The sequence below is a fragment of the Monodelphis domestica genome, chromosome 3 (genome assembly GCF_027887165.1).
Source record: "Monodelphis domestica isolate mMonDom1 chromosome 3, mMonDom1.pri, whole genome shotgun sequence".
Classification (NCBI taxonomy): domain Eukaryota; kingdom Metazoa; phylum Chordata; class Mammalia; order Didelphimorphia; family Didelphidae; genus Monodelphis; species Monodelphis domestica.
In genome coordinates, this window is record NC_077229.1 from 73621520 (window position 1) to 73647985 (window position 26466).

Below are 26466 nucleotides of genomic sequence, written 5' to 3' on the forward strand. Positions count from 1 at the left end.
ATGTACTGAGAAGTACAGCCTTGGAAGACAGAGGCTTCTAAGAAGAAAGAGTAGATACAGAAACTAGAGATGAAATGTCTGGATTATAGGATGACAAGGTCTGGGAAAGTATCCTGGTGTTTAAGGAAAGTAAACTGTGATAAGGGGAAAGAAGGAGAAGTAGCACAAATTATCAGCACAGTTTAGCCACTGAGTAACAGGGTTCCTTTCCTCAATTGTTGTTCCTCCCCCATTGTTCAAAAACCTAGTAGTCACTTTGGATTGTCTAATATTTATGTCCTTGAGAAGCCATTTCTTTCACAGGTTCATAAAATCTTCAAGCTAGAAGGAAGTCAAATTCAGTGCATAACTTAAGCTAGTATTGCTCTACAACATCTTTGACACTCTCCTCTGGTCTCTGAGTCGGGCTTGATACTTGAGATCAGTTTTGACCAGAGTAGAGTAGCCAAATGCTTTCCTTCTGGATCTGGTCTAAGATCCCATCAGTTTTTTGAAGGATCAAATGACACTACTTGACTCACACATTAGGCCTGCAGACCACTGATATCTCTCATACCCTTTTTTATGTTACTTGTAACTCAGTCAGTCTTGATGCTTTTACAGGTGATTTCCTGTGTCCCAAGCAGGAACTTCCTAACCTTTCTGTGACCTTATCTGGTTCTCATTATCAAATATGTTAGCCTCCCAATTCAGAGCAAATTGAGTAAAAGGACTCATGTTTTTAAGATTTGACTATATGTTTTCAGGCTTCCATCTAAGCCCAAGATGCTGACTGATTCCTTATTTTTTCTTTTTAATAGCCCTAGCAGAGGTTGACATCACTCTCCCCATTTCCCACTGCTGATGTGAGTGAACAGCCATTCTAATTTGTTCCAGGGAAGATAAGGCCTTAGAAACTCTGGTTACGGGATTGGGGTTTAGAATTAGGAGGAACCTTAGAAAATATCTAATGCAACTCTCTCATTTTACAGAGAAGGGAACTAATTCCCCCTCAAAATTAACTTATATGCCCAAAGCCACAAAATGGATATACCAAAGGCAGAATTCAAACCAATCACATTAAATACTTCCCCCACTACTACAGCAGGTGTTATAGCTCAAATTATTTGGATTATTAAGGATGCACAGACTCCATCAGATGCAAACCCTGATTGAAGCTCTCAGGAGAAGTGTTACCTATACCTATACAGAAAGTGTGGGGCAGAATGATGATGTGTCTATATATGACATGATTGCCTTTTACAGTCTCTAAGTCCTCTTTCCAGAGGTAAGACCATCCCCAATAATCCCTTCTGTCTGTCACCCCGAGGTGAACAGCCTACCCCCCTAGACACTTACCTGTGCCTTCTTGCAGAGCCCCACTCGTCTTAGTATCGGAGTTCTTCATGAGTTCACTATCCTGCTTCTCTTCTCTGTGTTTCTCTTCACTCCGCTTCTCCTTTTCTTTGTGCTTTTTGGATTTCTTCTTGGTTTTCATATGCCATGAGGCACAACTGTGTTTGCTGGTCTGGGGACAGTCTGTCAGCAGAGGGAGACTGAGGCGCTCAGAGTCCTCGGCATTCTCACAGTCTCTGCCATTGTGACATAAGTCATTACTGACATCAGTGAGGGGATCGTGAGGCCGGGGGAGCTCTAGGACTGGGAGGTGAGAGCTAGAGCTGACAGAATTGGCTACAGAGGGTGGGCCAGAAGCAGAAGGGACTTCCTTCCCATTAGAAGAGTTCAGTTTCCCATTGAAAGTGGGCTGAGTTCTTTGGGTACAATGAGATATCCTCGGCTTCTTATTTGCTAGTGGGTCAATGAAATCCAGTGGCTGAGATCGTTTCTGTGAACAAAGAAAGTTTAAAAAAAAAATAGAGAAGAATCAGTGGAGTAGTAGACCTTGCAGATAATGCTCCAAAAGGATTCAAAAAGGTCCTTACTAGCTCACAGAATGTTAGCTCTGGAAAGGACCTTAAGGAGATCTAATCTTTTTAAAGTATTTTTTTTAATGTCAAAAAATTTTGTGGACCATCTACCATGATAGCAATTGATATTCATCTGTTAACTGAGAAAATGCATGTTGACAAAAAGCTTCTGTGAATCTCAGTTTTTAAATGAACTTGTATTTTAGTAATAGCACACATTTAAAAAACAGTAATATACACATACAAGACATTATTTGGGCTGCCAAAGGTAGGTCTATTTATTTATAACACTAAATTATTTAATGAGATGGACCTCTCGATGGTCCATAGTCTGTAGTCTTTCTCTTCATCTAAAGATTAAAAGTGGCTTGAAGCCACTCCTTTTATTTTATTTTGAAGAATTACTACGTGCAAATCTCCAAACAGCCAGGAGGTGGCACTATGACACAATGTTGGTAGCTTAGGTACTAGAAGGAACTTGAGGATTTGAAAGGAGCTCACATGGACAGATTAATCAATTGGGTAAAATGGTTCCAGAATTGCTTTAGCCCATTTTCACTTAACACTGTCACCGCTCCCACAGAAACAGACTGGGTACTCACTGGTATTAGCCCAGAGATGCTGGATCTGCAATCCCAGAAGGAAGTCAGGTGAAGGACTGATTTTTGCAAAAAAGCACTTGAGAGATCATTTGGGCAAAAACCAGGCCTCACCTTTCCCTGACTGTCCTCCTTCCCCCCTGGACTCCGTGAACAGTCTAGAGAAAGATCTCCAGGGGGCAGGAAAGCATCGTGCTCTGAAATAAGTACAGCCCAGATGGGGAGGCTGGGCCAGGGCCTTCTCTGATTTAGGGAAATGAATATCCAAAGAGCCACTTATGAAAGGGAATGGTGGTACACACACCTGCAGTTGTTCATAAAAACAATTGCTAAGAGAAAACACCTGCTTAGCAAACTATATAGCATGGTGGTTGGGTATAGAATCACTCTTGCAGACAAATGTCTCTCAGTTTAGGAGGGGGGTCTAGTGCACCAAAGCTTGGCTTAACCAGGCATGGAACACAAGACCACCCAGAGAGGAAGAGCAAGCTTGGTTCTGTCCTTGGGCAGCCACTTAACTCATAACAGAAACCTCTGAGTGCTTAGTCAAGCAAGATGGGTACATTCCTTGTCCCTAACAACTGGGCTTTGCTGCTGGGGATGAGGTCAGTACAAGGAAGATTCATGATTAACAGAAACTGAAAGTCTTTTATAACTGTTTCTCTTAAAAAAAAAAAAGACTTAAAAACCCCCCCAACTTTCCTGAGTGTCTGAAAGAATCTTCATGTTCACAAGGCACATTTGGATTTAAGAAATCTATCTTAAGGTCAAGGGAATCAAGGGTGGGAAATCCCCGGTTCCAAGCCAGTGCTTTCCCTACTGCTGATCCAGGGGGCTAAGGAGTGATCACAAGAACAAAATTATCTCTAATTATACTGCTAGGCTGACTGATGGACAAGGAGGTGAAAAGGAATCCAACACTATCCTGGTGCTACCTTATTTGAAGATCCAATAGGAAGGGAGCACAACATAAAGGTTCTTAGCATGATGGAGCTCTATCTAGACTGGCATGAAGGCTTCAGAAGTGGCTTAAATCAATAAAGGGCACCGTAGTCCTTGGCACAAGGGACCTTGGTGACCAATCACAGGGTGTAATTCACAACTAGCAACAGTCATCACAGTAGAGCCACTTCTTCACTTTTATCAGAAAAAGCCACCAACACAGCAGCAACCAAAGGTCTGGAGCAACCAGCTACAATTCATATTCATTTATATGCTCTGATGGACTATATGTTCTACCTAGTTGGCCAACCAACATTGCCACACCCTTATGGATAAAAGGCAAATTCCTAACTAGACAGAACCCAAATTATACATGGGATGAATTGGGACAAAGGTACTTTGTGGATCCAGTTTGGAAGACAGTACTCAGCAGCACAGGAAAGGCTAATTAATTACCTTGCTTCTCTAAAAGAGATCACTTGATACTTTGTGGACTATTTGGGATGAAAAGGGCAGAAAGGAAAAGGTCTAACAGTTATCCAGGGTCTATTTCAGTGAGGGCGAACCTTTCAGAAGATGGAGTGCTGGCCCTTCCCCATACCCCCACTTACCCCACACCAGGGAGGGAGAAAGCACTCCCATTGGGCTGCTGGGTAGAGGGGTGGGTAAAGTGAGGAATGCCCTCATTGAGTGTGGAGAGGGAAAGGGGAAGTGGCCCAAGCTCTGCTCTACTCCACCTCTACCACTTGTGAGCCACCCACCTTACTCCCTGTGCACTCTCAATGAGCTGCAGGGCAGAGGAGTAGATGATGTGAAAAAATGTCCTCAGGCATGGTGGAGAGGGGGAGGGGAGCAGCTCCACCTGAGTCCCTCTGCTTTTCTAGTGAGGAACTCGGGGGGTAGTGGATGTGCCCACAAAGAATGCTGTGTACCATATTTGGCACTCACTAGTTCGCCAACACATATTCTTGATAAGCTTCTGTTCAAATGAGAAGATAGGGGAGACCCCAGAAAGGGACCAGGCAAAGAAATGATATAACTAAGGGAAAGCCCACAAAACAATCTCTGCATTGTTTCAGGACCATATACGTAAGCACTGATGGTAAAGCTCTAGTCAGTTAGGACCATAGTAGTTTTGAACAAAAGGCTAATTATTCAACTCAACAGTGTTATTTGACCCTGGTCCAATGGTCTTACATCACAACCCATAAACTCTACCACTGTTAATAAATATTATTTGTTAAAATAACAACAAAACCCTTATCAAGAAGGGTTGGGAAAGGTAATATCTGGTGTTCCACAGAATGTCAACTTTAATTTAAAAATTCTAATATCTAAAACTCAGTATGTCTTTTAATGTGTAGACAGATGTAGATGCTAAGATACTCCTTTCTGGCCACTTAGCAAGCACAGAAATTATAAGAATTTCATAGCCATAAAGGATCTTTGAGATCCTCTAGTCCATTCCTTAATTGTAGAAGGGGTGGGACGTGTTGGAGGGGAACTGAGGCATAAATAGAAGAAGAGACTGGCTCAAGGTACATAACCACTCAGTGTGAGATGTGGATTCTAATTCCCATGATCCCTGACTTTTAGTTCAGAGCTGGGAACAGCAAAATTTCTTTTCCCCCTTTCCTTTTGTGACCCATCAGTAAGAAATGTAGATTGGAGCAAGAGTCCTTTTCCATAGTGTTTTGTGTTCACAATTCTAGGAATTGGCAATAATTATCATCGTTTTATAGACATAAATGGAGGGCCAGGGGGATCTAAGGTCACAAGCTAGTTAGAAGAATTAGAACTGAGCTCCCCAGAATCCCAGCCCAGATCTTTAGAACAACAACAACAAAACTGAACATAAAACCTAAATCTCAGTGGCTGGCTGTGCTTTTGGTTAAAAAATGGATAAGATGATTACCTATGGTTCCAGTAGTTCTGGAAGTTTGCAGGACTTCCTCAGATCCTCAAACTCAGGGTCTAACAACAATGAATTCTTAGGAAAGAACCAGGATCACCATATCATTCCTGGTTTCCATTCTTTGGTCAAGGATGGGAAGCTTCTATTGAGAAAGTGAGTCAAATCTATGACCAAGGAAATATAGTACTACCACTGTGCTGACTCTCATTTTCATTTTTCTCTTCCCTTCATCTAGTCTATGCTCTTGCTAAACTACATGACTCACTACATTACCTGATTTCTAAAGTATTTGTCCTTTTGTTCATGCATCTGCTTGGGGATAAACTGTTTATGCCATCACTGTTGGCTTAAGTACATCCATCCTTTCCTTCAAGACTCAATTTGCACACCACTTTTGACACCTTACCTGGCCTACCCAAATAAAGATAGTTTCCTATTAATTTATACTTCAATTTCCCACAACACTCTTCCTTCCTCTCCTGTGTTCTCTTCCCTTTATTTCCACTCTACTGGAAAAATGGTGGTATAATGAAAAGAACAGTGGATCTGGGGTCACAAAACGTAGAATCAAAATCCAGAGCAGGCTTCTTAATATGACCATTACAACTACTTAGTCTTTTAAAAAGTTAGCTTCTTCATCTACATGATGAGGATTCAATTCAATTCAGTAAACATTATCTAGTGCTTATTATATGCAAGACTTGTACACAGAAGGAACTCCATCCTCACCATCAAGGTACATAGATAGTAAAGGAATTTTTTGGGAGAGGGAGAGAACACAAGTGGGGAGAACATAAATGGGGAAGAGGGGAGCATCGCTTCACAGTCAGTGGTACAGAGCTAATTCTGAGAGGCAGAGATAAAAAGGAAGAGAATACATTTGGAAAATGTGGGACAGCTTGCACATGATAGCATGGAGATAGAACAGCTAACAATCTAATATGGCTGGAACAGAATATCTAAAAGGAATTTTATGCAATAAAATTGGAGAGGTAGTTGCAGTCAGGTTGGGGCAGCTCTATCTCCCCCAGAAATACCTGGGAAATCCGGCAGACTATTGAACAAGGTGGTGACACAGTTAAATGACATTACTCACTAATGTTTGGTTCATAGGCCTGTTGGGTGAGATGAACTTTATAAACTTTCATATCTGGCAATGAACAACCATATATTAAGTGTCTATTCTATCCCTGCCAGGGGCCTATGCTAGACAAGGGAGTCACAAAGTCCTTGACTGCCAGGAGCAAGCTGGTATTTTGTTGGAGAAAATGGCATTCTGCTATATAGAATATGGAGGGAGAGATATAAAAATATATGCCAATTAGATACAAGCCAAACTTTTTTTTGGAAGGATAAAGGCACTAAAAAGCTATGGAGATTAAGAAAGTTTCTTGAAGCAGAGAAAATGGTGGCAGGGATGGAAGCGGCTGTAGAGTTGGCGGCGACTGAATCCAAAATGGAGGAGAAAAGTGGAGTGCCCGGCATAGTGAGCGGGAACGGGGACCCCAACCCCCAAAAGTGAAGGCGAACGATCAAGTCAAAATGAGAAGAGGAAGGAAAAAAATGTGAAAAGAGGAGGGAATCGATTTGAACCCTATGCCAATCCTACTAAAAGATACAGAGCCTTCATTACAAATATACCATTTGACGTGAAATGGCAGTCCCTTAAAGACCTGATCAAAGAAAAAGTTGGTAAGGTAACATACGTGGAACTCTTAATGGACGCTGAAGGAAAGTCAAAGGGATGTGCTGTTGTTGAATTCAAGATGGAAGAAAGCATGAAAAAAGCTGCTGAAGTTTTGAACAAGCATAGTCTGAGTGGAAGACCTTTGAAAGTCAAAGAAGATCCTGATGGTGAATATGACAGGAGAGCAAGGCAAAAGGCCAGAAGACTTGGAAGCACAGTAGCAAATCTGGATTATAAAGTTGGCTGGAAGAAACTGAAAGAAGTGTTCTGTATGGCTGGCGTAGTGGTTAGAGCAGATATTCTTGAACATAAAGATGGGAAAAGTCATGGAATGGGCACTGTTACTTTTGAACAGTCAATTGAAGCAGTTCAGGCTATATTGATGTTCAATGGCCAGCTGCTATTCGACAGACCAATGCATGTGAAGATGGATGAAAGGGCCTTACCAAAGGGTGACTTTTTCCCTCCTGAGTGCCCCCAGCATCTCCCTCATGAACTTGGTGGCATTGGCATGGGGCTAGGACCAGGTAGACAACCCATTGATGCCAATCATCTAAACAAAGGCATAGGAATGGGCAACATAGGACCTGCAGGAATGGGAATGGAAGGCATGGGATTTGGAATAAACAAAATGGGAGGCATGGAGGGCCTCTTTGGTGGCGGCGGCATGGAAAACATGGGTCGGTTTGGATCTGGCATGAACATGGGCTGAATGAGTGAGATGGATCAAGGAATGGGTGGAGGATTTGAGAGAGACTTTGCACGGAATGAGATGGGAATGGCTCGGAGTTTTGGAGAACCTCTTGGCAGGGGAATGGGTGGTGGTGGTGGCAGTGTTCCAGGAATTGAGAGGATGGGGCCTGGGATTGATTGCATAGGTGGTGCTGGGATGGAAAGAATGGGTTCTGGCCTAGGCCATGGCATGGATAGAGTAGGGTCTGAGATGGAGAGAATGGGCCTCGTCATGGATTGTATGGGGTCTGCTGTAGAGAGAATGAGGTCAGGAATACAACGAATGGGTCCCCTTGGCGTAGACCACATGACAACAAGTATCGAGAGAATGGGCCAAACCATGGATAGGATAGGTTTGGGTGTAGAACAAATGGGAGTTGGCATGGGTTTTTGTATTGAGAGAATGGCTGCTCCTATAGATTGGGTTGGCTCAACTATAGAGAGGATGGGATCAGGTGTGATTGCATGGGTCTAAGTATGGATTGTATGGTGCCTGCTGGCATGGGAACTGGCATAGATCGCATGGGCCCAGTTATGGATCGAATGTCTACTGGTTTGGACCATATGGGTGCCAATAACATGGAGCGCATGGGATTGGACCATATGGGAGCCAATAACATAGAAATAATGGGTCCCACTATGGGACCAGCCCTAGGTTCAGGAATGGAGCACATGGGACTTGCCATGGTAGGTAGTTTTGACAGAGCTATGGAAATGGACAGGGGAAACTTTGGAGGCAGTTTTGCAGAATCTTTTGGAGGTGCTGGTGGCCATGTGCTTGGAGTTGCTCGAAAAGCCTGCCAGATATTTGTGAGAAATCTCCCTTTTGACTTTACATGGAAAATGCTAAAAGACAAATTCAATTAATGTGGCCATGTGTTGTATGTAGACATCAAGATGGAGAATGGCAAATCCAAGGGCTGTGGTGTGGTTAAGTTTGAGTCCCCAGAGGTGGCAGAAAGAGCCTGCTTAATGATGAATGGGATAAAACTCAGTGGCAGAGAGATTGATGTGCGAATTGATAGAAATGCTTAAGCAGTTGCCTTTCTTTTTTTTTTTTAACATCAATACCAGACTTCCAAATTTGTATTTTGTTTTCCTTGTTAACCATTTAAATTTGTTGGCTGGATGTATAAAGATGTTAAAATTCAATTGCTTTCTGAGGTGATTTTAATTACTTTTTTAATGACTGGGATTCCATTTGACTGCTTGCATTGAGATTGCAATGTATGCAATTTTTTTTTGTAGTTGTGGCATCTTGTTGACATTACGACTTTGATAATAAATACCAGTTACTGAAAGCCTCTTTAAAAAAAAAAAAGTTTCTTGCAGGAAACTAGGAATTTCAGAGGCAAGATAAAGAGGGAGGAGAAGATGTTAGGTTGCTACCTAAGGAATAAGAAATTAAGGGTACTGCCCAGGTAGAGAGGTGGCTGATGGAGTGAGGAGAGTATCTGAAGAATAGAAAGATTTGTTTGGCAAGACTGCACAGTCTGTGAGGTAGAATAACATCATAAGGCAAGAAAGGCAGGCTGGTGCTGCTTGTGAAGGGCTTTACACTCCATTACTCTAGAGCAATTTATAGCTGATCTTGGAGGTGCCAGGGAGCCAATGGAACTGAGCAGCTTGGGGAGTGGCCTGGTTAGACCTGTACTAAAGAAACATGCATCTCTCTCATATAAGTATGAGACAAAGTTCTTTGAGTCCAAGGACCATATCTTTGATATCATTTTTTTCCATTTCTGTCTCTCCTTACTTTCCAATTTTAATATTCTATGCACAGTTATTAATTACTTAATAATAAATGTTTATCTAATTCTATATTAATGTTGGTTCTGTGGCCAAAAGTGAGCCTGGTTTGCTGAAACTCATGCAGTGATAAGAGTTTCAAGAGCACTTCAACAGGCATTAATTAAGTACCTATCCCTTGTGCAAAGGAAACAGAACATAACAGCGGACAGGATGATGGGAGGATTGTGGGTTAAAGTCCTGTCTCAAACATAACACCTATAAAATCATTAGCAAACACTCTTCTCTGCCCACCACCGCATATCCAATGTTGCTGATTTCACCTTAATATCCCCCTTCTCCCCTCTATTACCACCTAGCAAAGGTCCTCCTCAACTCACACCTGGATTACTGTCAGTCTGCTGAGGGGGTGTGGGGGTAGAGGGTATCTCCCCTGTCTCAAATCTCTCCCCATTCTAAACCAGTCTTAACTTTGCTGGCAAATTCATCTTTAAATTCAGGTCAGACCACTTCACCCCACTATTTGATAAGCTCCAATGGCTCCCTATTAACTCATAGGATGACATCTAAAATGTTTGGTTTGGTGTTCAATGACCTTTATAGTGTCCAGACTCAACTTGGGAGTTGTACAAAGAAAACTCTCTAAGACTCTTTAAGCCACAGATAAAAGTAGCATAGGTAATTTCCACATCAGGAGCCCCCTAAACCTATAAAATTTTAAGTCCAGATAGGGGGGGAAAAAAGTGAACCTGAGAACAGTTTTTTTTTTTTAAAGTTAGCCTTAAAAAAAAAAAAAAGACAGTAACTGCAGGCAAGTTCATACTTCCTTGAACTTAATTAGCAATCATATTCATTATAGGTGTATATATGCTGTAAATTCCAACCAGAAGTCCTTCAAACCATCATGTCCAAGTATTCCCAGTGGCTCTGGGATCTGGTGTAAGATTAAAATTAATACCCTCAAACTCCAAGTATTATATTTTATAAGATTTATTAATAATCACCTGAAGTAGAAGAAATAAAAGGACAAAAGTAAAAGCCTGAGTAAAGAAAACTTTCCCAACCACATTTGTGGGAATAGAGGGGTGGAGCTATACAAAACTTTATCTCCAAAATGTAATGACTTAACATTGAGAACGAAAAGTGGGATGCTAGAATTTAGAGTCCTGGGGAGCAGATTCTAATTATATACTGGGTAATATCTTCTTATTAGACTGAGACCTTCTTAAAAGAAATGATGAGTCTCCTCTAACTCTGCATCTCTCCTAGATCCAATCCAGGGATCCATTAACACTAAGGGTTTAACAGATAGGTGCTGAAGGGAAACCTGATCACCAAAGGATTCAGTATTTTCTTTCTCAAATATCCAACTGCACTGAGTATAGCTTAAGCAGCTCAATGCCATTGTGGTCAAAATCTCTGCAGATTGGTTCTTCTTTATAAAATGACCATCTTGGATCACAATCTCCTGTAGGACACTGAAAGTGCAATTAGCACAGTCTGCTAGAAATAAGCTCAGATTTCTCGTTCCAATATGACCTGACAAGGTTATTTTTTCAAAAGGTTTTCCAATTAAGCAAAGCACAAAGATTTTGTTCAAAGGTTCATAGGAAATCCTACACCAGAAACAATAGCTCACATTTACACAAAATTTTAGTTTATTTTTTAAAAACAAGGTATTTGCACACAAACTTTGTGTGAATCTAACAATTCTGAGAGCTATATTACAGGTAATATTATTACCATCGTGGAGATAAGAAAACTGAGTCTGGGAGAAGTTAAGTGACCATCTGCTCAAGGTCATCTAGCTATTAAGTGGCAGAGCTTAGATTCCAGCCCAGATCACCCACCTCCAAATCCAGGACTCTCTCCCATAACTACACTCTCACTTATAATTTAATGCCTGAAGGTTTATGAAGCCTTTTATATACATCTCTGTACTCAAGAGAAGACTAGTGACTATGGCACTGCCTCTTTCTCCTGACTCCAACCCCAGGCCTCTTCCCACTCTTCAAGACCAAATTTCCTAAACTAAAATATCTTTCTCTAGTCCTGAGCACTTCCGGTCACTTACCTGAGGGGGTGATGAGGAATTCAAGGGGTCTTTCAGTGGTGGACTTGAGGAAGGTGCATCTCCAGGAACACTACCTACATTCTGTGGCTGACAGAGTTTCCTGAAAAGCAAAGTGACACATGATTTAAAGAAAGCATCGCCTCAGAATGGGTGAATGACCTGAACATAAAGAAGGAAACTATAAGTAAATTAGGTAAACACAGAATAGTATACATGTCAGACCTTTGGGAAGGGAAAGATTTTAAAACCAAGCAAGACTTAAAGTCACAAAATGTAAAATAAATAATTTTGACTACATCAAATTAAAAAGTTTCTGTACAAACAAAACCAATGTAATTAAAATTAGAAAGGAGGCAACAAATTGGGAAACAGTCTTCATAACAAAAACCTCTGACAAAGGTCTAATTACCCAAATTTATAAAGAGTTAAACCAGTTGTATAAAAAATCAAGCCATTCTCCAATTGATAAATGGGCAAGGGACATGAATAGGCAGTTTTCAGTTAAAGAAATCAAAACTATTAATAAGCACATGAAAAAATGTTCTAAATCTTATAATCAGAGAGATGCAAATCAAAACAATCCTGACGTATCACCTCACACCTAGCAGATTGGTTAACATGACAGCAAAGGAAAGTAATGAATGCTGGAGGGAATGTGGCAAAGTTGGGACACTAATTCATTGCTGGTGGAGTTGGGTATTGATCCAACCATTCTGGAGGGCAATTTGGAACTATGCCCACAGGGCGATGAAAGACTGTCTGCCCTTTGATCCAACCATAGCACTGCTGGGTTTGTACCCCAAAGAGATAATAAGGAAAAAGACTTGTACAAGAATATTCATAGCGGTTAAGATGGCGGCTTAGAGAAAGCTGAAGCTCAGATCTCCTGAAAACCCTTCCCGACCGATCTCAAACTAGAAGCTCCTAAGGCGCTGAAATTCAAAACGATCAACAGCACAGACCCTGGGAACCCTCCTCCTGGACCTGGACCCGGTTCAAAAGGTACGGCTCCCCTTAAAAGCCAGAACCCGAGATCCCTCGGACCTCAGGGGTAGGAGCGCAGAGTCCAAGGCTCCCGGAAGCGGCAGCCGTGCCGGGCTCAGAGAGCAGGGTCTGAGGAACAACAACCCTCAGGGTCTTCTACCCAAGTCCCAGTCCGGGTGAAAGTTACTGCCTGGGGCTTCCGCTGCAGAGAGCCGGTAGGTCCGGGTGAAAGTTACTGCCTGGGGCCTCCGCTGCAAAGAGCTGGTCGGTCCGGGTGAAAGTTACTGCCTGGGGCCTCCGCTGCAGAGAGCTGGTCAAAACAACAGCAACCCTCAGGGCGGGCAAGACAGCCTCACGGGCTGGATCCTGCTATCCAAGTCTCAGTGAAAGTCTGTGCTCTCGGAGCTTGGGGAAGCGGCAGCCCATCCCCCCGCAGGCCGACGAAACAGCCTCACGGCCAGGGATTCTGAAGGCAACTTCCGGAAATCGAGCCAGGGGGAGAGTGTGGCCTCGTGGTCCGACCCTTCCATTCCAGTTCCAGTGAGGCATATTCAGTTTAACCCAGGGAACGCTCATAGAACCAACATCTGCCCAGGACTAAAGCCACTGATCACCAGACAAAGACAAGAAAAGCCAATCCTCCACATTCAGAGATGACAAATTCCACAGAAGCCCCAAAATACCAAGAAAAATAAGAAGAAAGGGGCGACTCTGGACACATTCTATGGAGCCAAAATACAAAATACAGAGCAGATAGAAGAAGATATACAAGAAAATTCTCCAAAATCTTCCAAAGGAAATAGAAACTCTCCACAAACCCATGAAGAATTTGAATCAGAAAGGACCAAAAAGATGGAAGCCCTCTGGGAGGAAAAGTGGGAAATGATGCAAAAGAAATTCACGCATCTACAAAACCAGTTTGACCAAACTGTAAAAGAAAACCAGGCTTTAAAGCAAGAACTAATAAAGCAAAGCCAAAACACCAAGAAATTAGAAGAGAACATAAAATATCTCACCGACAAGGTGATAGATCTGGAAAACAGGGGGAGAAGAGAAAATTTAAGAATAATTGGACTCCCAGAAAAGCCAGAAATAAACACCAAACTGGACATGGTGATACAAGATATAATCAAAGAAAATTGCCCAGAGATTCTAGAACAAGGGGGCAATACATCCACTGACAGAGCTCACAGAACACCTTCTACACTAAACCCCCAAAAGACAACTCCCAGGAATGTAATTGCCAAATTCCAAAGCTATCAAACAAAAGAAAAAATCCTACAGGAAGCCAGAAAAAGACAATTTAGATATAAAGGAATGCCAATCAGGGTCACACAAGACCTTGCAAGTTCTACGCTGAATGATCGTAAGGCATGGAACATGATCTTCAGAAAGGCAAGAGAGCTGGGTCTCCAACCAAGAATCAGCTACCCAGCAAAACTGACTATATACTTCCAAGGGAGAGTATGGGCATTCAACAAAATAGAAGACTTCCAACTTTTTGCAAAGAAAAGACCAGAGCTCTGTGGAAAGTTTGATACCGAAAATCAAAGAGCAAGGAATACCTGAAAAGGTAAATATTAAGGAAAGGGGAAAAATGTTATCTTCTTTTACTCAAACTCTCTTCTATAAGGACTACATTTATATCAACTTATGTATACTAATATGTGGGGAAAATGTAATGTATAAATAGGGGGTAAAGAAAGACCAAATAGAATAATGGTTCTCACACAAAGATTCACAGGGGAAGGGGAGGGGAAGAAAACTCCTATAAGAAGGAGAGGAAGAGGGGGGGGGGGGTTACTTAAACCTCAATCTCAGGGAAATCAACTCTGAGAGGGAAAAACATCCAGATCCATTGGGATCTTGAATTCTATCTTACCCAACAAGGGTAAGGAGAAGGGAAAACCAAGGGGGGGAGGGGGAGAGGGAGAACAAAAAGGGAGGGAAAGAGAGGGGGGAGGGGGAGGGAACAAAAAGGGAGGGACTAAAAAGGGAAACATCAAGGGAGGGGACAAGGGGGACTGATTCAAAGTAAATCACTGGACTAAAAGGTAGAGCCGAAGAAGAAAAGGTTAGAATTAGGGAAGGCAATCAAAATGCCAGGGAGTCCACAAATGACAATCATAACTTTGAACGTGAATGGGATGAACTCACCCATAAAACGTAGACGAATAGCTGAATGGATTAGAATCCAAAACCCTACCATATGTTGTCTTCAAGAAACACACATGAGGCGGGTTGACACCCACAAGGTCAGAATTAAAGGATGGAGTAAGACCTTCTGGGCCTCAACTGATAGAAAGAAGGCAGGAGTGGTAATCATGATATCTGATAAAGCCAATGCAAAAATAGACCTGATCAAAAGGGATAGGGAAGGTAATTATATTTTGTTAAAAGGGACTCTAGACAATGAGGAAATATCATTAATCAACATGTATGCACCAAATAATATAGCACCCAAATTTCTAATGGAGAAACTAGGAGAATTGAAGGAAGAAATAGACAATAAAACCATACTAGTGGGAGACTTAAACCAACCATTATCAAATTTAGATAAATCAAATCAAAAAATAAATAAGAAAGAGGTAAAAGAAGTGAATGAAATCTTAGAAAAATTAGAATTAATAGACATATGGAGAAAAATAAATAGGGATAAAAAGGAATACACCTTCTTCTCAGCACCACATGGCACATTCACAAAAATTGACCATACATTAGGTCACAGAAACATAGCACACAAATGCAAAAAAGCAGAAATAATGAATGCAGCCTTCTCAGATCACAAGGCAATAAAAATAATGATTAGTAATGGTACATGGAAAACCAAATCTAAAACCAATTGGAAATTAAACAATATGATACTCCAAAACCGTTTAGCTAAAGAAGAAATCATAGAAACAATTAATAATTTCATCAAGGAAAATGACAATGGCGAAACATCCTTTCAAACCTTTTGGGATGCAGCCAAAGCGGTAATCAGAGGCAAATTCATATCCCTGAAAGCTCATATTAACAAACAAGGGAGAGCAGAGATCAATCAATTGGAAATGCAATTGAAAAAACTCGAAAGCGATCAAATTAAAAACCCCCAGCAGAAAACCAAATTAGAAATCCTAAAAATTAAGGGAGAAATTAATAAAATCGAAAGTGATAGAACTATTGATTTAATAAATAAGACAAGAAGCTGGTACTTTGAAAAAACAAACAAAATAGACAAAGTACTGGTCAATCTAATTAAAAAAAGGAAGGAAGAAAAGCAAATTCACAGCATTAAAGATGAAAAGGGGGACAGCACCTCCAATGAGGAGGAAATTAAGGCAATCATTAGAAATTACTTTGCCCAATTATATGGCAATAAATACACCAATTTAGGAGAAATGGATGAATATATACAAAAATACAAACTGCCTAGACTAACAGAAGAGGAAATAGAATTCTTAAATAATCCCATATCAGAAATTGAAATCCATCAAGCCATCAAAGAACTTCCTAAGAAAAAATCCCCAGGGCCTGATGGATTCACCTGTGAATTCTATCAAACATTCAGAGAACAATTAACCCCAATACTATACAAACTATTTGACATAATAAGCAAAGAGGGAGTTCTACCAAACTCCTTTTACGACACAAACATGGTACTGATTCCAAAACCAGGCAGGTCAAAAACAGAGAAAGAAAACTATAGACCAATCTCCCTAATGAATATAGATGCAAAAATTTTAAATAGGATACTAGCAAAAAGACTCCAGCAAGTGATCAGAAGGATCATTCACCATGATCAAGTAGGATTCATACCAGGGATGCAGGGCTGGTTCAACATTAGGAAAACCATCCACATAATTGACCACATCAACAAGCAAACTAGCAAGAACCACATGATTATCTCAATAGATGCAGAAAAAGCCTTTGATAAAATACAACACCCATTCCTATTAAAAACACTAGAAAGCATAGGAATAGAAGGGTCATTCCTAAAAATAATAAACAGTATATATCTAAAACCAACAGCTAATATCATCTGCAATGGGGATAAACTAGATGCATTCCCAATAAGATCAGGAGTGAAACAAGGATGCCCATTATCACCTCTACTATTTGACATTGTACTAGAAACACTAGCAGTAGCAATTAGAGAAGATAAAGAAATTGAAGGCATCAGAATAGGCAAGGAGGAGACCAAGTTATCACTCTTTGCGGATGACATGATGGTCTACTTAAAGAATCCTAGAGATTCAACCAAAAAGCTAATTGAAATAATCAACAACTTTAGCAAAGTTGCAGGATACAAAATAAACCCACATAAATCATCAGCTTTTCTATATATCTCCAACACAGCTCAGCAGCAAGAACTAGAAAGAGAAATCCCATTCAAAATCACCTTAGACAAAATAAAATACCTAGGAATCTATCTCCCAAGACAAACACAGGAACTATATGAACACAACTACAAAACACTCGCCACACAACTAAAACTAGACTTGAACAATTGGAAAAACATTAACTGCTCATGGATAGGACGAGCCAATATAATAAAAATGACCATCCTACCCAAACTTATTTATCTATTTAGTGCCATACCCATTGAACTACCAAAATACTTCTTCACTGATTTAGAAAAAACCATAACAAAGTTCATTTGGAAGAACAAAAGATCAAGGATATCCAGGGAAATAATGAAAAAAAACACATATGATGGGGGCCTTGCAGTCCCAGACCTCAAACTATATTACAAAGCAGCAGTCATCAAAACAATTTGGTACTGGCTAAGAAACAGAAAGGAAGATCAGTGGAATAGACTGGGGGAAAACGACCTCAGCAAGACAGTATACGATAAACCCAAAGATCCCAGCTTTTGGGACAAAAATCCACTATTCGATAAAAACTGCTGGGAAAATTGGAAGACAGTGTGGGAGAGACTAGGAATAGATCAACACCTCACACCCTACACCAAGATAAATTCAAAATGGGTGAGTGACTTAAACATAAAGAAGGAAACCATAAGTAAATTGGGTAAACACAGAATAGTATACATGTCAGACCTTTGGGAGGGGAAAGGCTTTAAAACCAAGCAAGATATAGAAAGAATCACAAAATGTAAAATAAATAATTTTGACTACATCAAACTAAAAAGCTTTTGTACAAACAAAACCAATATAACTAAAATCAGAAGGGAAACAACAAATTGGGAAAAAATCTTCATAGAAACCTCTGACAAAGGTTTAATTACTCATATTTATAATGAGCTAAATCAATTGTACAAAAAATCAAGCCATTCTCCAATTGATAAATGGGCAAGGGAAATGGATAGGCAGTTCTCAGATAAAGAAATCAAAACTATTAACAAGCACATGAAGAAGTGCTCTACATCTCTTATAATCAGAGAGATGCAAATCAAAACAACTCTGAGGTATCACCTCACACCTAGCAGATTGGCTAACATAACAGCAGAGGAAAGTAATGAATGCTGGAGGGGATGTGGCAAAGTAGGGACATTAATTCATTGCTGGTGGAGTTGTGAACTGATCCAACCATTCTGGAGGGCAATTTGGAACTATGCCCAAAGGGCGACAAAAGAATATCTACCCTTTGACCCAGCCATAGCACTGCTGGGTCTGTATCCCAAAGAGATAATGGACACAAAGACTTGTACAAAAATATTCATAGCTGCGCTCTTTGTGGTGGCCCAAAACTGGAAAACGAGGGGATGCCCATCAATTGGGGAATGGCTGAACAAACTGTGGTATATGTTGGTGATGGAATACTATTGTGCTCAAAGGAATAATAAAGTGGAGAAGTTCCATGGAGACTGGAACAACCTCCAGGAAGTGATGCAGAGCGAGAGGAGCAGAACCAGGAGAACATTGTACACAGAGACTAATACACTGTGGTATAATCGAACGTAATGGACTTCTCCATTAGTGGCGGTGTAATGTCCCTGAACAACTTTCAGGGATCCAGGAGAAAAAAAAAACACCATTCATAAGCAAAGGATAAACTATGGGAGTGGAAACACCGAGAAAAAGCAACTGCCTGAATACAGAGGTTGAGGGGACATGACAGAGGATAGACTTTAAATGAACACTCTAATGCAAATACTATCAACAAAGCAATGGGTTCAAATCAAGAAAACATCTAATGCCCAGTGGACTTACGCGTCGGCTATGGGGGGTGGGGGGGAGGAAAAGAAAATGATCTATGTCTTTAACGAATAATGCTTGGAAATGATCAAATAAAATATATTAAAAAAAAAAAAAAAAGAATATTCATAGCTGCGCTCTATGTGGTGGCAAAAAATTGGAAAATGAGGGGATGCCCTTCAATTGGGGAATGGCTGAACAAATTGTGGTATATGTCGGTGATGGAATAACACTGTGCTAAAAGGAATAATAAAGTGGAAGAATGGAGACTGGAACAACCTCCAGGAATTGATGCAGAGTGAAAGGAGCAGAACCAGGAGAACATTGTACACAGAGACTGAGACACTGTGGTATAATCAAACGTAATGGACTTCTCCATTAGTGTCAATACAACGTCCCCGAACATTCTGCAGGGATCTAGAAGAAAAAACACTAGCCACAAGCAGAGAACAAATTGTGGGAGTAAAAACACCGAGGAAAAGCAACTGCTTGACTACTGGGGCTGAGGGGACATGACTGAGGAGAGACTCTAAATGAACACCCTAATGCAAATACCAACAACAAGGAAATGGGTTCAGAGCAAGGACACATGTGATACCCAGTGGAATTGCACGTTGGCTAGGGGAGGGGTGACGGGAGGAGGGGGGGAGGAAAAGAAAATGATCTATGTTTCCAATGAATAATGTATGAAAATGACCAAATAAAATAATGTTTAAAAAAATTAAAAATAAAGTTAAAAAAAATAAAGAAAGCATCCTGTGCCAGGAGGTATATTGAATTTTTGTCCGTTTATAGGATTGTGTGAGCCTGGCCTTGACAGGTGCTGAAAGCTGAGGCTTCCCGAATGCATCAACTAACGGTCTACTTCTTAAGTCTAATTTTGTTGAACAATAATGGTCGTGAAGGACAAAAAAAAACATATAACTCAAGCCTCTGGCTAACCATGGTTAATTCAGTGTGGTTAAAGGAGAAATCAGGCATTGGGAATGGGTGGTTTTTGAAGCACTTGACAATGACTGCTCCTAGTTTCTTGGAATCTTCTTGGTCCCAGGTCTGTCCCAGGAAATGCTCAGGAATGGAGATTCTCTCTACTACCACAGACCAACATTTTCTCTAGACCTTGTGAATTGTGGGACAGACTGAGTGATTTCTATGGGCCATACAGGTAATGTATCCCAGAGTGTCTTCTGGGTTCAAAGACCAGCTCTTTAAACACCATGCCACACTGCAACTCTCAAGAACTGAGTAAAAAAGGCCTGAATTCATACCCCATTCAGTTAAATTAACTATTCCAGTGTAACCAGATTAGTAAATTCAGCTCCTTACTCCTCCAGGCTAAATTTCTGGGCTTTTTCCTGAAGGCACATGGCAGGACCTTGAAATGAGACTGTTCAATAAAAGGTAGCCAGGTCAGTTCTCTTCTCCATCATTCTAACCAGATAGAAAGATTTCCTCAATCCACTGAAACCATCATGGGGGGCAGGGAGGGAATGATCAGTTATCACAATTTTAAAACTAGTGATATAGATGGCCAGTAACAGATATGCATCTCACTACAGAAAGTGACAAAGCTCTTGATTTGTCTCTGCTGGGGACGACTAGAGGACTGTCTCTCTCAGTTCTAACATTTCATATTCTTAAGTCCTTACTCTGACTCTATCCTTAAATGGAACCATGATCTGATTAGCCTAAGTATTCCCTCTCCACTGTGCCCATGAAAATCTGTCCAGGCTTTGTCTACTTATGTATTTTTTGTCCATATTGTGACAGAGGGTTTGCACTCAACAAAGAGTGACAGGCTGAAGTGCTGGATCTGCTCACCTCAATGGGGGAAGGGTCCCAGGAGATCTGGAATACTGAGAAGCCAGAAGATTGTGACTGGGATTTCAGTTAGATCTCTCTCAGCCTTGAGAAGCCTAACAAGGAGGTCTGGTCAAGCCTTTCTCCTGGGGATATACTCACTTTTTCCTCTCCTGGTGACAGAACATCTTTCCCCCCTTCAATTCCCAACTGAAGTGACAGCTAAAGAAGACATTTGAGCCTTTGTCAAACTTATCTCCCAGCTCCTGGTGCCCTGGGTCTGAATTGTGGCAAGGGGGTCAAATACCAGGGTCAGTCAACCTGACTTTTTCTCAGGGGGCCCAGGCTACCAATGCCCGAGTTCCCCAAACTCAAGGAGGAAGGGAAAAAATGTAGTTAGAAAAGGGACACCTCCCCCCTGCTTTCCTCACTAATTCCCTTCCTGTCAACCATTTCTTTGTATTACCCTAGCTGACTTAGTTTACAATAAAGTTGTTGTCTTTTCCCAAAGTGACTCAAGTGTGAGTGGGATAGCTTGAGGGAGAGAGTAACCTCCCTGAGAAGAAACCTTTAGGCTCTAGTGGTGGAGGAACATCAAGAGCCAGTTTCTGAGAGCAGTCATAGCTGAGCAGGGAAGGCAGAAGGGGGAAACTACTCACTCCCTCTGAGCCAACTTTAAACATCAGCTGCCTCTCCTAGATCCTGCTTTCAGGGAGAGATCTCCAATCCTCCTTTATTGCTTTTACCACCAACTAATTCCTTTATTACAATATCACTGCATAAATACTTTCACAGGGGCTCAACCTGATATATTGGAGGTCTTTCTCTGGCTCTTTTCCTTCATTCTTTATCTTCTAATTTCCCTGAGTACAGCAAAATAGCACTCATTCCTCCTATATGATGGCTCATGTTCCTATCTGGTCAAATACAGCCTGGATGGTGTTTTTATCTCTCTCCTCATCACTGGTGATATGCTGCCCTCTACTTAGATATCCTGTGTGTCAGTTGCCTCTCTGGCAAAATTATGGTATGAAATGGTTCTTAAATTCATTTCCATCTCTACGAGAGTATAACATGTAAAATGTTATACCACAATCACAAAGGAAAGAATAAATCACTTCACAACAATCAGTCCCAAGTAGAGATACTGAGAAACTAGAGAAAAGAGGGAAGGTGCTCACCCCTGTGCTATATTAGGAATATAAATTCTTGACAGTAATAATGCTATTACTAATACTAATAATGCATTTCAAATACTTAATATTTCAAAATAGTGCTTTCAGGTTTGTAAGTTTTATATTATATTATCTCTTGATCTTCATTGCCTGGTGTTAGGTGATAATAGTACTGTTTTATCCAGTTTATAGATAATGAGCCTAAGCTAGTTTCAGATTTAGAGTTCCCTGACTCACACCTAGCACTCTATTTGCTATCCTCTGCTTCTTTAAGAAGTAAGAATAGAGGTATAAGAGAAGCTATGTGGCAGGTTTTTCTTGTGGTCTAAGAGGGTCTTCACTTCAGTCTGTTCATCACCTGTAAAATGAAGGAGCTAGAATAAATGTCAATAAGGTCCCTTCTAGTTCTGCTAACTCAATAAATATGTGCAATAATGGCTCTGAAACAGGAAAAAAAGGCCTATGCAGTAATGAACTAGAAATCACTAGAAGAATACAAAGAACTCTTCAGAAAGAGCAATAAAGGACCTTCTCAAGCCTATGCCACACTCCACTCATTCTTTCTACCTTGTGGCCATCCTGACTATAGTAAAGCAAGCTAAAGTCTGTATTTGCACAGGAGAAAGATATCCTTTCAGGATCCTATTTTGAGTTTGCTGTCTTAAATAAGTGCCATAATGAATTCAGAAAACACAGCAAACATGGAAGAATCAACTTCTTCCCTATCTTTTAAACCAGGCAGACTACATGGATAGTTGTAATTTTCCAGTCAGGTTATAATTCAAGGCACTGAGTATATTTAAATTAGTTACAACAACCCAGTTTTCGTTTTCCCAAAGAAGACTCAAATATCACAAATGATGATGTCTATAAGTGTCTCCTCTTCAAACCAATTGTGCTTTCAGATTATGGAAATTGTTCAAACACAAAAAAACAGCACTCTGGGTTGGTCAAAAATCAAGAGAAACTGTGAGCCCAGAGGAATTTTGACCTATCTAACATAAAAAACTTTAAACTGATTCCTGCTAGGATTTAAGAGAGAAAATACTGCCCTTGTGGGTGCAGCTTCCCAAGTGCCTTTGGACTGACTATACTTGCCTAAAGCTCATGGGCACAAGCCTCAAAGGTACTTGGTAACCAGAGGGAAGCTTTGTAGGAGAGTGGGATCCTTTATTAGGAAAGCCTGAAGAAATTGTTGTGTCCACAGCCCAAGGGCTAGTTGAGCTCTTGTTTACATCTCCATGGTAGACAGAGGCTGTTTCTGGGCTCCTCCACAAACAATGATGGCCCTTTTTCCTTGTCTCCACTTTAGGACAGCTGTTTAAGAACTATTTTCTCAGAATGAGCCAAAACTTGCCTTCCTGTCTATCTACTCTATCATTTGTAAGCGGACCCCTCTCCCCACCCCCATTTAGGCAACAAAGCACATGTCTAAATAAATGGTCTACCTTGCCATTCAGAATTCAAGCAGAAACAATGGCAAAATGAAGTCTTGGTCCTATGAATAAGAGAAATTAACTTTGTGTTCTGGTTCTGCTATGCCATTTTATTCTTATTTTTGAAAATAATGGTCAATATCATATAATTTGAGATCTTTCCCTTAATTTTACAGAACTCAAAAGAGACATGACTCTTAAAATTTTACTGAGGCTGAGAGGGCAAAAGGAGGGAACAAGCATGTATAGTGAGTCTGCTCTGTGCCAGATATGGTGCTAAGCACTTTTTTACAATTACTGTCTCATGTGATCCTCACAATAATCCTGGGAGGGAGGTGTTAAGATTATTCCAATTTTGCAGACAAGCAAACTGAGACACAGAGCTTAAGTAACTTGCCCAGGGTTCCACATTTAGTATTTAGGACCAGTTTATTAACTCCAGGCCTGACAATATGTCCACTACACTACCTGAAGTCTCAAAAGGAGAAAATGGAACCCACTATCTTACACTTGTAAGATGCTTTATATAGTTTACAAAACATTTACATATATATCCTCTCCTTTAATCCTGACAACAATCCAATGGGATACTTTACTAGTCTACAGATGGGGAAACTGAAGGTCAGATAAGGGATATGACTTTTCCAAGGTTACATATATCCTAAGTAAAGAAATAAAATCTAAGTCTTCTAAACCAGGGCTCCTTCCACTCTAATCAACTCTTTTTGGGGGTGCAGAAAATATTTTACAAATACAGACAGTTCTCACTTTCCATAAATACAAAATATGAAAATTCAACTTTACATAAAGAATTCTAAAAGAAATCTGCATTCCAAAAAAAAAATCCCACCTTGTTAACTTTAGTGGACTGTGTTCTTTCTCTTTCCACTCCTGCCCCTCAGCAGTCCATAGCTTTCTACCCTTACACCAAAATAAATAAATAAAATAAAAACCTACTCCCCAAAAAATCCTGAAAAGTTTTCCCCAAATGAAAGCAGAACAAATCAGCAGAGAGATTGATACCACTGCAAGATCTTGGTTTAAGACCTCTGGCCTACTCTACCCACTTGCCATCATATCCATAATCAGGTACCTGTCTCCAGTTCCCATGTGTTACCCTTCTGTTTCACCTAGGCCTTCACATGGTTGCTCTACCTCTTTCATGTTCCTCTTCTTGCTCCCCCTATTCTGTTTCTGAACCTCACATGCCCTTGAGCTACATGCCAGCTCCTTTCCCATCTCCCTTCCTCTCATCCACAGGTAAATTCAAATTATGTTAAGGTCTATAGAATGGTCACTTAAATAAAAGTAAAAAACTCTGTACTCAAAATCCCTGCAACATTATTTATACACACAAAAAACCTGATTCCTAGTCTACTTTAAGTAGATCCGAACAGTGTGAAGATTAAATTTAACTGTCCCTGATTGTAACAATGAAGGTAGTTAGCTCTTCTCTGATTGTGAAGATTTAAATTGTAACTCATGTCTATTTTTAGATTTTAATCCCCATAAGTGTAAATATAGTATTTAAAAATTAAGTATGAAGATCTACCCATTTAGATCTAATCACCAAAAGTGCAAATATCCCACTTAATAATCATGAAGTGGGAGGTCTGTGGCCCACGTGTGTGATAATGGGCAATGAATCAGAATTGACTAACTGCCTTCTGGGCAGTCCTAGAACAGAATGCCAACTATGACTGGTAGACATGGAATTAGGGGAAGGCACAGGAAGTGACGCAAGAGAAAATGTCTTTAAAAGGGGTGGTCATGTTCTGTGAGACTCAGTTTTTCATTTTTGGAAGTGGAGATTAGTGTCTTGGAGTGGAACTTGCTGTGAGAATTCAACTCCATGCTTTTGAGTTGAGGCTGGTGAAGAGGGGCAGAAGAATCTGTCGACTAGACTGACTAATGGTGAATTTTGAAAAAGCTGGCTCTTTCCTGGATATTTTCTGAAGAGATTAGCCTCAGGAGAGACTTCCCCAGGTCCTCGGCTTTGCTGAGGCCAGCTAAGGACCAACTCTCCTGGTCCTGGTTTTGAGCCAGGTGCTGGGAGCAAATTCCTTAGTGCTCAGGGTAGACATCTGACCTTATCCCTTCTCTGATTTCTTGCTTCACTCTTTCTACATTTTGTAAATAAATTGTAAATAAAATCTCTTTGGAATTAATTAAATTCCTGGTGACCAAACTCTTAAATAATCAAGTCCAACCTTAAAAAATTAACCCCTTTCCCTCCCTTACAACAGGAACAGGCTTTAGGCAGAAAATATATAAATTTCTGCTTCCTTGTGTTTCTGATAGGAATGGGTATGTAAATTTTGTTAAAGGCTTTTTCTGCATCTATTGAGATAATCATGTGATTTCTGCTAGTTTGGTTACTAATATGGTCAATTATGCTGATAGTTTTTCTAATGTTAAAGTGGCCCTGCATTCCTCATATAAATCACACCTGGTAACAGTGAATGATCCTTGTGATATTGTGTAGCCTCCTTGCTAGTATTTGATGTAAATTTTTGCATCTATATTCATTAATGAAATTAGCCTATAATTTTCTTTGTTTTTTTGCTCTTCCTGACTTAGGAAACAACTCAATATTTGTGTCATAAAAAGAAAGGGGTAGGATTCCTTCTCTGCTTATCCTCCTAAATAATTTATATAGTATTGGGATTAATTGCTCTTTAAATGTTTGATAGAATTCACTTATTAATCCATCTGGCCCTGAAGATTTTTTCCTTACGGAGTTCACTAATAGCTTGCTCAATTTCTTTTTCTGAGATGGGATTATTTAAGTATTGTTTCCTCTTTTTAAATCCAAGCAGCTTATATTTTTGTAAATATTCATTTGTTTCACTTAGATTATCAGATTTGTCATATAATTGAGCAAAATAGCTCCAAATGATTGCTTTGATTTCCTCTTCATTGGTGGTGAATTTACCTTTTTGTTTTCAATACTGGGTATTTGATAGAAATGTATAAATTCATTAAGAATGATAAAGGGGCAGTTGGGTGGCTCAGTGGATTGAAAGCCAGGCCTAGAGATGGGAGGTCCTAGGTTCAAACCTGGCCTCAGACACTTCTTAGCTGTGTGACCCTGGGCAAGTACTTAACCCGTTGCTAATACACAGTATTGATTCCAAGATGGAAGATAAGGAAAAGAAAAGTTTCCTAGGTTGCAAAATTACTTTCCTTCTCTAACCTCTGGCAGGTAAAATGACAATAATACATTCTTGACTTCATTAGGTACATGTAAAAAAATCCCTCTGTTAACTCAGCACTAGAAATGTGAGTAATTGTTCATTCAAACTAGGGGATGTTAAGCTTCGAAA

General features: G+C 40.4%; 1 protein-coding gene and 1 pseudogene across 4 annotated transcripts in view; one reads left to right on the plus strand and one right to left on the minus strand.

Annotated features, from left to right (window-relative positions):
• The window catches only part of ELL (elongation factor for RNA polymerase II), a 172813-nt gene that overhangs the window by 14201 nt on the left and 132146 nt on the right, over positions 1 to 26466 (minus strand). For all 4 annotated transcript variants that reach the window (XR_465781.3, XM_001362836.4, XM_007489240.3 and 1 more), the window contains exons 7-8: positions 11606 to 11705; positions 1339 to 1825 (exon numbers count right to left, since the gene is read on the minus strand). Coding sequence is in view for 3 of the 4 variants with exons in the window: in XM_001362836.4 (XP_001362873.1) it covers positions 1339 to 1825; positions 11606 to 11705 (587 nt within the window). In the remaining variant the exon portion in view is untranslated. The remainder of the gene's footprint in view (positions 1 to 1338; positions 1826 to 11605; positions 11706 to 26466) is intronic.
• Positions 6754 to 9087, plus strand: LOC103093370 (heterogeneous nuclear ribonucleoprotein M-like; annotated as a pseudogene).